Source organism: Ceratina calcarata, unplaced genomic scaffold (assembly GCF_001652005.2).
Source record: "Ceratina calcarata isolate Rehan_Ccalc_2016 unplaced genomic scaffold, ASM165200v1 scaffold72.2, whole genome shotgun sequence".
NCBI classification, from domain to species: domain Eukaryota; kingdom Metazoa; phylum Arthropoda; class Insecta; order Hymenoptera; family Apidae; genus Ceratina; species Ceratina calcarata.
The window spans coordinates 737,170-751,617 of NW_017178472.1; the positions used below are offsets into that span (position 1 = coordinate 737,170).

Consider the following 14,448-nt stretch of genomic DNA (forward strand, 5'->3'; position numbering starts at 1 on the left):
CTAGAACTTGTCCCTCATTCTCTGTTTCTCTTACTCCCTCACGCACACTATCTGCTTCTCCCTGGTTCCCATCCCCCGCGTAGCTGTAGCTCGGGGCTGAACAACTTCCTATCCATTGTCGCGTATCGCAGCCGGGGCGCTCTTCCTCGTCACGAAGCGAGATGTTATTTTTTTATTTGGACAAAGGATCCTCCTCGGCGCGTGTTATTACCCCCGTACGCGCACGCGCGCATCTACGTCCCTAGCAGCGGAGAGACCGGTCTGTGGCCGCGAGCCGAGGGGTTGAAAATTAAAAGAGGGAAAGGGATGGTTTTTACGGCGTGGTACGCGGAATATTCACGGCGCGCGGGCCAGCTCGTCATCGCTGAGCGTGTTCGAGAGATCACTCATCAGACGCTCGACCTCTCGAGGATGGAAAAACCGAGGTAGTTTCGGCTCTTTCTCTCTCTTTCCCTCTTACTGTGTTCTACACAAGCTTACGTCAAAACATACTACTCACGAAATTATTTTCTGAAAACGCCATCCTTCTTATTCAGTTACGTATTTCCGTTCTGAAACTCTTCTTACTACTTAATATTCCACTATTGTAAATTATAAATCACTGAATAATATTCAATGAACTTTTTACGTATACTTCAAAACTTAAAATCGGATTTCAAACTGAACTCAAAATTATATTTCAGAAAGTATTTAGTTTAAGCTACGAACGTATAAGTTTAACTAAAAGCGAGCAATCGAGAATACCACGGGGTTGGCGCGAAAATCCGTGGAACGCGGAAAACGCATTTCCGCTGTCCCGGAAAACAAGGACTCGGTCCGGCCGGTATCCCGGAAATACGAGCGGACGTTCCGTTTAATGGAACTAAAATGCGCCAGGATATCCCTTATACATACGTATGTATGTACCGAGCAGGGAAGACAGATTTCGGGTATTAAAGACCGTGTTTAAAGGATTAAGCGAGCTCGTAACGGTAACGCATACGTCCGCAACACAAAAGATGGTTCTGACTTACTTTATTTCCCGAAATTGTGAAAATATTCGCTGTAACAGGTTTAATCGTAACATCTCTTTGCCCGTTTAAATACAAGAATATTCTCGTAGGAAATTTTAATAGCGGGAACTGTGGAAAGTTGATGTTTATTTTGTTTGAAAATCAGGTAAAAATTGTAATGTACAATGAAATTTTCATTGAAACGTAATAATTATGTAAAAATGTCAGAGATTTACTGTTTAATTAGAAATCCGGAACACGTAGCATGCATAACGTTTGAAATTGAATATCTCGGAGTGCGTAATTATTGGAATCAAATCATGTAGCCTCAGCCCGTCCGGGTTACGCGATTGATCAGTCGATTCGATACATTTGTAATCCCGCGCGAGCTTTAATTAGTCAAACGTGAAACAGGAATAAACGATTATGCGATTCGAGCGTTTTATTCGTCGCGATAATTGCATTTGCCGAAACGATTCGGTTTGCGGATGAAAGAAAGGGTTCGGTGAGATTACTCGACACCTAGACGAAATTCATTCGTCGACGGTTGGAAAACGGCGCGGACGGTCGAGGCCGATGAAAACGTTCCATCGTCATTATCATTATTATTATATTTATCGCAATTATCAAAAGGAATCGAGCCGGGCGACGGGTATTAAGCACTGGCGTTCTAAATGTACTCGGGTGCGCTCGTTGCACTTCACTGGTCTTGGCAGCGGCAGAGTGTAATAATAATTACGAAACGATACATGATAACGAGGTGCCGGGTTCCGCTAACGACGCCCCCGTCGACGTTTCCTCTCCACCCCGCGAGCATTTCACTACCTGCCGGCTGTGTTACTCTCTTCTTCTCCCGCAGTCCTCGACGGTTTCCCCGATTTAATAATATGTACGTGCTTTTTTTAATTTTATTTTTTTTGCAAATTTCTTCATTATTCATTGAATATCCCGCCCGTGCCGCGATCTGCGTCCCTCCCAGCTACCGTGTGCACCTCTTTTTGCATCGTTTTACGCCCCGTTCCACCCCGTACTGCGAGCAGAGAGCACCCATTTCGCGCGCTTTCAAGTATAAATGAAAACCGTGCGTCTCGTTCGTAACATTATACATATTTTTTATTTATGCATTTCGAGTCTCGGTTTTCGCCTACGCCATGTTCGACGGACTTATTGTTCGAGCACACTAAAGTATTTTCGGACTGATTCGAAACCGTGCCTAAGCTCGGCATGTCAGACGGCTGTGGCTCGTGTGAAAATCAACCTCCTTAATTAATATCGCGCTGACGAATAATTGATACAGGAAAGGTAGGAAAGGTTATCGCCACTCGATAACAATCTCTGTGCCTTCCATTTCGTTTCGAATGTTACTATCGTTCTCTTCTTTTGTTTCATTTCCACTCGCTCCTATTTGCTAGTTCGCTCTGGTCGTTTCGTCTCTCTTTCTCTCTCTTTCGATTCGGCTCAGTGTAATTCCTGCACGAGAGGCGTTTGATCTGCGCTTTTGCGGAGAAACGGCGATTAAAAAGTGCCGTGAGTACAACATAGCCACCCGTTGTTATGTCGAATCCCCCGGACGTCGGGCCGCGACGACATCTGTCCTTTCCCTGTGTATTCGCTTTTCGTTCGCACTTTGCGGATTAACAAACGCGAGCGAAAACGCAGGATTATATCGATCGATGACTCGGTCCGAAACTTACGCTACTCTAATTAGAATCCTTTGAATAATTTCGATGCTATATCCTTTGTGAAAATAGGCCTTTGGCAAAACGTTTTGGCTGTTGAATATTTCATTCTAAATACAATCGCAATTTACATTACGCTCTACATATGCATCTATTAATCTGTATTCACTTGTAAAATAAAATACCTGTTATAATATTTATGTAAATTAACACTCTTCTTCATATATCAGTTATTAATTATAAATAATAATATTAATATTAAATAATAATTTTACTGTTCCAGACGGTGCCGCAGTAATTAATAACAATTTAATATTGAAATTGATGGAGTGACTATTCTCCAATGCATTTATTTCATACAAATAATTGTTGTAACGTAATATCGCGAGCAAAACCCGATCTCGTTCATCATTACTAACTACTGCCACCACCATCAACCGACACGATATTAATTAAACGAACGAGTGCTGGCGTCTCGTTAAAAAATTCTCATGCCTCACATGAAAAAACTTGTTTCCCATTATCGCGACATAGTTTAAAAGCGATATTCATGATCCCATACTTCTCACCCGACGTAGTCTAAGCGATTACGATTTTCATCTCTCTGATCAGACAGATACATCATTGCAGATACGTTTCAGGAATTTTCTGCTCTGTATGTATTTCAGAGAACTCGTTATCATTAAACGCGGTCTCTTTTACTTTGATAAAAGCGATAGGGAGTAGATCGTAACGATAAGGGGACAGTGTTATATCATTCAATTGTTGCAAACTTATGAACGTATGATCAAAGCGATCTATAGTTAGACCTCTGTGGTTAAACAATATAGTAATATATACATATATGTGACGCGTGCATTTAATATTCACTGCTTTTATGTGAAACTATTGAGTAGAATAACTGAACAATGATATGTAAAGATATATGTACGTACAAGTTGCCATACATATTCCAAACGCCATGTTTTGATTCATACTTTCAATTCGTTTTAAGACACGAATTCTTCTTATTCTAAATGAAATACATAAAATAAATAGCAAAGCGGACTCACATTGAATGTCGATTTTTGCTGGTGAACTCTCAATAGAATATCCAGTTTCCTCATGTGTAGCGACGCAGACGAAGTTCCCGCTGTCGAGGATCCGATTGACCCTGGTGATCCTGAGATCGCCTCCATCCTGGTGTCTCCTCGGACTCGGTGCGAGCGGCTGGCCATCGATTTTCCACGAGTATTTCACTCGTGAACTCGACTGCGCCTCGCATCTGAGTCGCACCGGCGATCCCTCGACAACCGAGTGCTCACCGGGACTCACCGAGAAGTATAGGTCGCCGTCCTGGCCAAACACCGGTCCCACTGCGCAAACATGTCGATCAAACGTTAGCTACCGCGGTACGATACAATTACTATCTCGGTTGGATGGGAAAACAAAGTTATCGGACATTTAATTATCATGCCAGTACACACGGTGGAGATTAATGAAGGAATGTCGTATTGAAATACAGCAAGTACCATCCACAATTATAATCTGATACTTTGATTGCAATTAAAAAATAAAAATTATTTAATGTCACTTTAATACTAGACAAATGAATTTAGAAATAAAATTGCTTATTATGTTCAGTGTCTTTTCTTGTTCGAATCAAAGCGAGCCTCCGGCTTCATACGCGTGAATCTCATTGAGTGAAGGGTTATGCGTATCGATTTCATCTCGTTTACGTTCAGTCTGACACCCCGGATCACACGCGGATCACGATTGACAGACCCGTTAGTCTATCGTTATTAAAAATCCAGTAATTATCGCGCCCGGGGAACAATCGTACGATAAACAGCGACTAGGGAACGCTTTGAAGCGGATCCTGACAAGGATGGGGTAAGTACTTCGAATGCGGAGGCCTCATTAAGCTGATTGATAATTAGCATGGGGCTATGGGTATTGTACCCATGTCCTTTGATTACCGCGGGCAGAAAAATATCTCCCCGCCACCGTTTAATGCGATTTTATTTTTGTTCCTATCGCGCGACTCGCGACGCGGTACCTACCTCCAATCAGTTTTCTCAGAGCACAAATGTATTTCCCCGGAGTAATTCCGCTCAATTTAGCCGATTGCGGGGAATATCTGTGCGTAACATGACGACAATTCATCGAGCGAAGAGAAGGATGAGGTTAATATTCAAATGAGATCCGCGGAAACAATTGATTATAATGTTCTGCTCCTGTTATTAATAAACAGAACTCTATTTAAATGCAAAGACAAGATTTAATCAGCGACTGATTAAAATTGCTTTAAAACAAACAGTAAAGTAGAAAATAACAAGGAGAGATTAAAAAAAATGAAGTAATCAGATTACAAGGGGTGGCAGGAATGCCAAAGAAAATGATAGTAACATTACTAACTGATAGCTATTTATAATATCTCTACGAATCGAGTTGCATTTTAAGTCATGCATACACGGACAGACTATATGAACTGCCCATTTTTTAATCGTTCGGCAATAGTAGACAGAACAGTACGCTTTTACTGGCTACGCCTATTCCGAACAAACGCTGACAACGATCTGCAAATAGTAGTCGGCTGTGCAAATTAAACAAACCACGTTCATTGTGTCGGGGAACGACGCAGCGCAAGGGAGAAAACACGGTTAGAGAAAAAAAAAAATGGTGAAAAAGTAGTAACAAGAATCATCTGCTCGAACATATTTTTTTCGGTCGCTTCCGCGTTGTTACCGCTTCCGCATTGCACAAAAAAAATTCGTACGATATCACATTCGAACTCTCGACTGAAAACTCTACACAGGGTGTTCCCAGAATGCACAGCTTTCCCCTCAGGGTGCCATTTTTAATCAAAAGTTCCTCTTCTTCTTTTTCCTCTAATCGCTATTAACAAAGTTATTAACCGAAAAAGTGGACGAATGACGTGTCCGAATACAACTGCTGCTCATTGTCAGTGGAAGATTGCGCGGAGCGGAAGCTCGCACTACTGAATAGATCTGGAATACTGAAAACCATTGAGCGTGATACACCGTTGCTCCACTTTTTTATTAATAACTTTGTTAATACTGACTGAAAGAAAAAAAACGAAGAATGTCTTACTCAGAACTTTATACTTTTTCTCACCCTCAGAGAAAAACCGTGTGCATTGAGGGACACCCTATATACATACACATACTGCCCCACGTGTGCATCGGCCGAATGCACCAGCGATTTCGCAAACATTGAGTAGCGCTCCCATACCCTGTTACCTGCACAACGACTCTCGATGAATCTGTATCACGAATAAAAATACACTTTGAACTCCGCGATTACACAGTACGAATTTTTCTTCCTTCCTACCACTTTTATTCCTCTCGTGTACAAATTATTTTTATTTTATTTACGAAAAACAACGCGTCACAAATTGGAAATAAAATTGATAACATCAAGGAAAACAACAAATTCATAAATGAAATAAAACATCGAGACTGATGTACTATTTGAGATAGAAATTGAAAGATCGTGGAATAAATCAGACAAACAATTTATGCGAACAATCGTCTCATCTTGAATGGTTTCGAGTAGATCAAAAGGGACTGAAAATTCGGTGCACGTTGCCGGAGCGGAATTCCAAGACGCCGCGTCGAGCTAAGTGGGCAACTCGAGAAGTCGGCGAAGGGAATCTCGACGAGTTTCAAATGCCATCCGGCTAATGATTTTTCGATTTTAACGAGCCGATCGTTAACATCAGACAGGCTCGAGCGCGCTAACGAAAAGAAATTTCGAGTCTTCGTAACGAGATGAGTTCCGCTCGACGAGGTACCTACAACTTTCGTTCTTTCCTTCCTTTCTGCTAAAAGATCGCGCGCCGCGAATAATAATCAAACGGCGCGGAGTGTAGATCTCTCTGTTCGCTCAATTCCCCGACCTTCTTTCAACCATTCAATCAGTGAAGCTGCTTATATTGTATATTATAGTAGGTTGGTCCACACAGAACACGATTTTCTTTCTAAAGTTTTATCGTCGGGTATGATCAGGGATTACATGGAAAAGTATATACATAGAATTTGTACTATAAAGACTAATTTTGTGATAATGTGGTTTAGAAAGCTTAAGACTAACAATCATTAATACTTATATGAAATTATTTAATCGTTTGTGTAAAGCGACTGATAAATTATTTGGATTAAATATTTATTATGACAGCAGACAACGAATGTGTTGACATAAACTTAGGTATTAAATTGTATTTTTCCATATTTTAATGCGATCTCTTTTGTATAAAAAAATTCTTTATGATATTATCTTCTCTCAATTCAATTAATTGGATAGATGACAGTAAATGGATCTTTTACCGTAGTATAAAGATAAATAAAGCTGCACAGAAAGTATTAGAAGACCGCAGATTTCCCATCTCTGATATATGACATTGGCTCAGGAACTATATTTACTATTTTCGAAGAAAACGAAATTTCATATAAATCAAATAAAATAGCTTCGTTTGAAGTTGGCCGGAAGTGGATGAACCACGTAAAGAAAGGAACCGACTCTTTCGCTCTGCGATGTTCCCGTGAGTTTACGTGCCGATGCGATTTTCGTTGCGTTTTCGAGCGTCACGCGAGAATCAGAAGATCGTACTGCTTGTGTAAACCTCGTAAAAGCGGCACGAAGAACAGCTGCAACCGAAGAGCGAAACGCGGGCCGAAACGAAACCAAACGTAGGGACCGTTTTGCCACGGGGAGGAAAGTAATCTCGAGAGTAGGTCGTAAAAGCGGTCGTGTTTACCCCTTGCGGAGGTTCCAGGATCGGTGACCGACGACCGTGGAATTCTTTTTTTAGGATTCGGCTGCCTTTCGCGTAGCTCGTAAGGCTCGTTTCAAAGGGAACGCGACTTTCTCCCGGTTTCCGTTATTAACCCTTGCCTCGTCCAGGAATAATTGTCCAGATAATTAAATCTGTGTAAATTAATAAAAATATGAATACATACTTGTAACTGATTTGGCGTGTACATGAATGCATAGAAATTTAAGTTTTATAATAACACTTTCTAATTTTGGTCGACTGACGATTGCATACGATTTCTTGCTTACGTCATCTGATTGATTGAAGAAATAATAGATGAGATATGAGAGACGAGGGAGACAATGATCATTCACTACAGAATAACATGAGAACAAGGTTAACAGTCTGGAAATTTCATAACAAGAAACGAAAATTACCAATAAATTATAGAATATTGCAGGTATCTGCCATTTAGCAAATCACGATTGGCCAGAGTTAATCTTGACCTAGGGCGAGATAATAATAGGGAGTCAGGCAAATTCTAAAGACGGAAGAACCCACGGAGGAGGGAAGGAATGCTTTCATGCAGACCGGCAATTAGATAAAGCGCCCGAAGACAAATAAAAAAGAACGAAGGGCCCACTGGGATAGATTTATAGCCGGACGTTATGGGTCCGACCGTTGTCGGGGGTTAACGGTTCCTACGACCTCTGTTTCGAATCGCGCGAAGCCCAGAACGTTGATCGGCTTCCGCGAATCGGGGATCGGAACTGCGTGAACGATACAGAGAAAATTCCAGTGATTAAGACATCGCCCAGTACGATGTCTCAATAACTAACTAGGGAAACAATAAAAAAAAACATATAATATGGAAATGCACATTTATATATTAAAAAACGTTATATCACATAAACGCACGATGCAATTACATAGGAAACATTATATGTATACAATAAACTGTTGGTACAGAATAATCAAAATTATAGCACGTTTCGAACTTTCTTTAAATCGCTTATTATTATATATTAAATATATTTGAAATATTAAATATTAAATGTTATATTAAATATTTGAAAGAAAATATGAAATTCTCAATATTATTATTTCGTACGTACTAAGTGTTACATTCGTATTGCTTACTGGCAAACAATAAGAATGTTATTAAAAAATAAGATCAAAATTAAATTATGATTTTTTAAATTTCTGCTCACTCTATCCCACACTGCGAGAGAGGTCGTCATGTTTCGAGTCTCTTCAAAAAGACGAGAGAAACGCGAGATCGTGTCATGTCGATGAGGTTGAGGTCGAGGGCCCCGACCAATTTGTGCCGAAACACGAAACCCAATGTTGTTTCGAGTTCACGATCATTAGGATCCCAGCACCATTTAATTAATTACCTTTTGAAATGAGTCGCGTTCGCGCCGCAAACGCGCGCGTTTCGGAAACGCAACAATCGATTATCGTCCGTTCACAGAGGGAATTCGATCTACCCACACTGAACAAACTGTCTCGATGAGCCCTTCCGATTCTATTGCACAAATGCACTGTTACGTATAACACAGAGAATTTGGCAAACAAACTGATCAATGATATTTTACTTCACGTTACGCCCGGACATATGCTTTTCGTGAAAATCCGTAGCTTGTAAATAATCACGCGAGTGGAATCTACTTTTCATTATAAATGACAGATGTTAATTAAATTACAACATCATATCAATTTAATTCGAACTGTAACGTGTAGACGTACCTGCCCACAGATTGATTATTTATAATATTATCGGCAATATACAATATACGTATCTTTAAATAATTTATCAATTTATTTTGGGGAATTTACAAATACGTTCAGCTTATCAACGGGCGAGGTGACGTTTTGAAAGCACGTTTGGTCAACACGAGAGGACGTACGTCCGTTCGAATTCAACGAGTGTAAGCGCAAGATGCATAATTCATTGCGCGTGCACGAAGAACGCGCTCGCTTAATCGCATCACGCGAGTTGCAGCCGACGAACCGCGCACGCGGACTTCACGCGTAACCGTGTAAGCAGATTCGCGGTACCGCGCCGCGCCGCCACAAAACTCGTCAATGCGAATGAAAAGAAAAAAATCGTGGTTCCGTGGAACGGTTGCCGGGTTCGCGTGTATAGGGAATTTTCACGGGGTCCTAGACAGTACGCTGCGCTGCACACCGGTGCAAATTGTGTTCGGAATGCCGCCTTCCAGACGCTTCCCGAGCACCGTGAAATTCACCCACACACCCGCCCGTTCTTTCCCTCTTCCTCGGTTTTTCACGATTCTGAATAACCGCTGAAAGTTATCCCTTTCTTCGTTCGCGGGGTGTCGAGACAAGACGCGAGGCGAGTCTTATTTGAAAAATAAAAAAGAGGAAAAAGGGGAAACGGAGTAGAAGAAAAGCAGGAGGAGAACAGAAAGAGGCTGGCCAAGGAGACTGCGAAGAAAGGGGCTGGTTGAGTACGGAGGAAGAAGACGCGTGAGGATCACCGAGTTAGAGTAGCGACGCCCTTTTGACAGTGAGAAAAGTGACGGCACTCTGTCGCGCTTCGTAGTGACCGACACAAAAGGCGAACGACGACGAATTAGTGAGTGGTAACGCGCGGAAACGTCTCCTTCGCACTTGAAATTTCTTATATCGCGGGTCGTTAAAATGCAGTCAGTACCTTCAAAATTTCTTGCACGTATAGCGAGCGTCTCGTTTCGTGATCGGATAAAGCTGTCATGAAAATGTGCCGAGCTATGTGATAATTAAAACTTCGCTATGCATACAAAAATTCCGACTTGTTAGCCTGAATCCCTTAAATTACAGAATTGCAATAATGTATTAAAGGTAACGAGCTGAAATTTTTACTGAATGTGGAGAGCTGTAACGCGACGCGGAGCTTTTTAATGGAGTTTCCAGTTTTCTTGAAAAAATTGGTCTCTTTACGTTCTTGCCAGGCCGAGCGTAGGAAGGGGGGGCGTTTTACGCGTGACGCGATGAAAAGTGAAACCCGTCGAGTTTATTATCTATTTATTCTACTGCTCGTAAAACTAACATTTCCAGACGCGGGAGAGCGGGCTGTTAGAATCGCGTTATCGAGCTCGGGAACGTTTCTAAATACAAAATCCTAAAAACGCGGTTGGTACACGCGCTTGAAAAGCGAAACGGTACACGAGTGACGGAAAATGTTCGGAGTTCGCGACTTTTTTTTCCTGTCGAAAGGGGAACACTCCACCCGATTCGGGACAGAGAGAGAGAGAGAGAGAGAGATGAAAAGTGAAGGAGAATACACGATAGAGAGGTACTCGTGTAAAAAATTGAAAAATCGAAAGGTTTCCGAAGGGTGATACGCATGGGATGGTGCAAGGGTAGGTATTCACGTGGACGAATCAAAGGGAATTCGTCGAACGGAAAAGGCCGATCGAGGCCTCGGAGCCACGAGTGGTTGGCATATTTCAGTAGTCGCGCACGGTACATAATGACGAGCGCGAACGAGTTTCAAAGAGAGGCTTAGCTATCGGAGCCGCTCGTCGCCCGCTCGAAATATGTTATCCGCGTCTGTTGCGCTCCACGCGGGTCATCAAACGCTGCTTTTGCTTGCGACGAAGCGTTTTACGCTCTTTCAGGACTCGACGGCCCGTCAGAGCCGGCGAAACCCAATGAAAAACAGACGCGAACGGAGGAAGTGAATAAAAAAAGAAGGTGGAGAAGAGGAGCCGTTTCCTGCAGAGTACGTACGAGCACAACTGACGGATATTCCGTTATCAGCGACGACGCGTTATCTATTTGTTGCCGTGATATTACGAGCCCTTCGTTTTGTTTTCGTTTAAATTCCTCGTGAGCTTTGTGATTATCAGTCGAACCAGATTTCGATGCTTCCGGTATTATTAACGAACTTTTGTTGTCCAATATCGAACAAACGATCGCCGTAATTAACAGATCCCTGCACGTGAATCGCTGGATGACCAAGCGAAAGAGTTTCAGCGATCAATTTGCGAGGATGATAATCGTCCAGAAATCTTTGAGTCATCGTGATTCAGAAACTCCGCTGGTTTTTGCATTAACTTCGAGACGCGTAAAAAAAATTAGTAATTCGATTTCTTGACTAATCCTTAACTCTTAATTATTTATCATTAATTTGATATATGCGATGATATGGATTTAAGAAAATTCATTCTGTGGTATATGTAAAAATGAAAATCGACAAATTTTTACGGGACAAGATAGTAAAAAAGAAAGTAGAAGAGAGTGGAGGGTAGCGTCGTTTTCGCTCTTTATGTGTAAATAGCCGGTCTCCGCTTTTATTCGCTCTCTTCCGAGTCCTTCCACCGGGCCATGGGGATCAAAGGGCTAATACAATTTTTCTTGGTACCTCTTTTTAGTCGCGTACGTTCACGCTTCAGCGAGCGCGCGTGAAAGAGTGAGAGAGAAACAAGACCGAGCGTAAATAAAACAGAAAGAGAGTACGTATAAGTAACTCTGCGGCTCGTGAATAACATTCGGTGTATAAAATAAACGCGCGCACGCCGCTTCGGGGACAAAGGGCCTTTAGTGGCAACCAGTGTAAAAAAGACGTCGACGGAGAGAACGGGAGAGCGTTAAGAGTGGGCCCGTCGTGAAAGAGAGAAGAGAGCAAGGAAAAAAGTGGGTGCATACCCCTTTTCAGGGCCCAGGACGTTTCCGAACGTGAACGGCGCGGCACGGCAGGATGACGTTCGTTCTCATCCGTAACCCGAGACGTGTAATTAGGAGCATCGGACCAAGATGAATAGCCAAGAGGCCGGTGGGGCAACAGGCGAAAGAAGGAAAAGTGGGACCAAGAGGGGATTCTATGCCTATGCCGTACCCATGCCCGACCCCGTCACCGTCCCATCCACCGACGCCCAAGTTTCTAAGTATATACGTGTGTGTGCATCGACAACTCCCCCCGTTAGCTGATTCGAATAGAGCCCCGTCAAAGTCGAGCACGGATCCCGTTTAAGCTGCACCAAATTCTCCTATCACATCCTAGAACATTAGTTATGAATTTAGTTTTCTCGATAATTGAATGAAATTCTTATGCTTCTTATTAATCTCAGTTTCCAGCTATTTTAGCAATCGATATTTCACACAGACTTAAATTAATTTCGATTAAAACAATTTAGAGGAAGCTTATAATCTCTAAAATGTAAACTTGTAATTATAATTCACTTTAGCATGTACATACGTGTCTTAAAATATTTAGACAACGATATTGCATTCGGAGTATCAATTATAGTTTACATCAAAGTTCCGCTGTTGAAAGATAAAAAGGAATTAAAACACTGGCCTCTGTTTGTCATTACATGAATGGGAAGTTGACGGACGTTTATCAAGCGACTGATATTTTTTACAGCCGAGACTGAGGATGCCTGATTGGAGCATTTCTTGCTGTATCGTCATATACACTAATTAAACGTGAACTAAAACACACACATGGACGCGTACGACTTGGCCGTCGATATTAGGTAGGTGGATACATGGTACGGCCTCCCGAGTTTCCGCCGAGTCTGCGTATATTCGGTTTCTAGGTGTGCATGGCTATCGAACCGGTTCTCCTGTCTGAGAGAGCGAGAGAGAGAAGCGGTAGCAGTGGGTTACCGGCCGGCATCATGGTCGATGGAGAGAGAGTCAGCATCCAGCAACATCGGGGCTATCGTTTCGGGGACCCGAATATTCGCGGCGCGGCGATGAGATACACGTGAGAGATCGGTAGGACCGATTCGACCAACCGATTGCAAATTGGAGCCGCTTTTCGGAGCGTTAAAGGGCCATCGATACCGGGCTTTGCCCGGTGCTCTCGACCTCCTGCCAATGTCCGATATACACTTCCGTCTCCAATTTGCCCGTTCCTTTACTCCGTTTCAACTCTATCCTCGAATCGACAAATAACGTCAATGATTTCTTATACATTGCTCGTGATGAAATCTGTTCTAATATCACGAAATTACGTATTCCGTAGAGGATTCGAGACTGGAGCACGCTACCCTATTAATATTCATTTTCAATTCCCTACTCCTGTTATTAATGAAAGTCAATGAAATTATTATAAATCATATCTTCATTATTTAAAACTAGACATTTATTTCCGATTCCAGTTGCGTTAATTTTTTAATGTATTAATTCACTGACCAGTGCCGAATCAATATATGAAGCAAATAACTTGTATGCCTAAGAATCAAGATTGTTAACTGTATTACATTTTACTTCGAAATGTAATTAAAGAGCGTAAGATGCTTGGAAACAAGATTAATTAGAGACAAAAAGGAGCGTGGACAAACGTTTTGATACGGAATTACATTTACAGTCGCGAGACGGTATACTGTTGAAAAAAGATCGGAGCGTGGCAAAAATTGCTCAAAGCGGCCGTTTGTCTTGGAGCCGGGCTAGTAATAGGGCACAATTAACTGTAATTATAGCGCCGCCGGTGAAAGAAAGAACCGATCCTGGTCGGAAAACCTCGAAAGGTTGAACAATCTCTAACGACGTTTTCCACTTATAACGGCGTTTCCGTTTGCGCGAAGAGAACAGAAAGGGATCCTGCGAATTGTCGTTATACATATATGGGTACTCACGAAGGCAGAGAAGAAGCGTAGCTGCGTCGAGACGCCGCATCCTTTCCAATCGTTTCCAAACAGGCCTATAAATGTTCACTCGTCGGGGGGATGAAAACTAAGCAGGAAGACGGTCCCGATCTTTTCCTAAAATCTTCACGTCGCTGTCATTCTATCTCCTCCTTTCGCGTAGTGTTTTCCTACGAACGAACAAGACACACCGACGCAGAAAACTCAACCGAAGCGAACCGAACACCACGAAGCGACGCGCGGCACTGAGGGCCGCTAACCCACGCTGCAACTAAACGACCCCTGTGCTCGGGGTTCACGGCCGACTTCCATGCTCTTGACGTTGCCATCAGATGCCAGTAAAAACTGGTATCTAAAGCCGGTTATCGACGTACGCGGCAGATTCGAGGGGATAACTGCGGGTTCTTGTCCGGGATAAA

The 14,448-nt window shown here is 42.4% G+C and overlaps 1 protein-coding gene across 1 annotated transcript in view; it reads right to left on the bottom strand.

Annotated features, from left to right (window-relative positions):
• The window catches only part of LOC108630386 (tyrosine-protein kinase-like otk), a 46,923-nt gene extending 32,660 nt beyond the window's left edge, over window positions 1-14,263 (bottom strand). The window contains exons 1-2 of the mRNA XM_018033683.2: window positions 14,021-14,263; window positions 3,724-4,026 (exon numbers count right to left, since the gene is read on the bottom strand). Coding sequence (XP_017889172.1) covers window positions 3,724-4,026; window positions 14,021-14,060 — 343 coding nt within the window. The 5' untranslated portion in view covers window positions 14,061-14,263. The remainder of the gene's footprint in view (window positions 1-3,723; window positions 4,027-14,020) is intronic.
• Window positions 14,264-14,448: the final 185 nt, after the last annotated feature.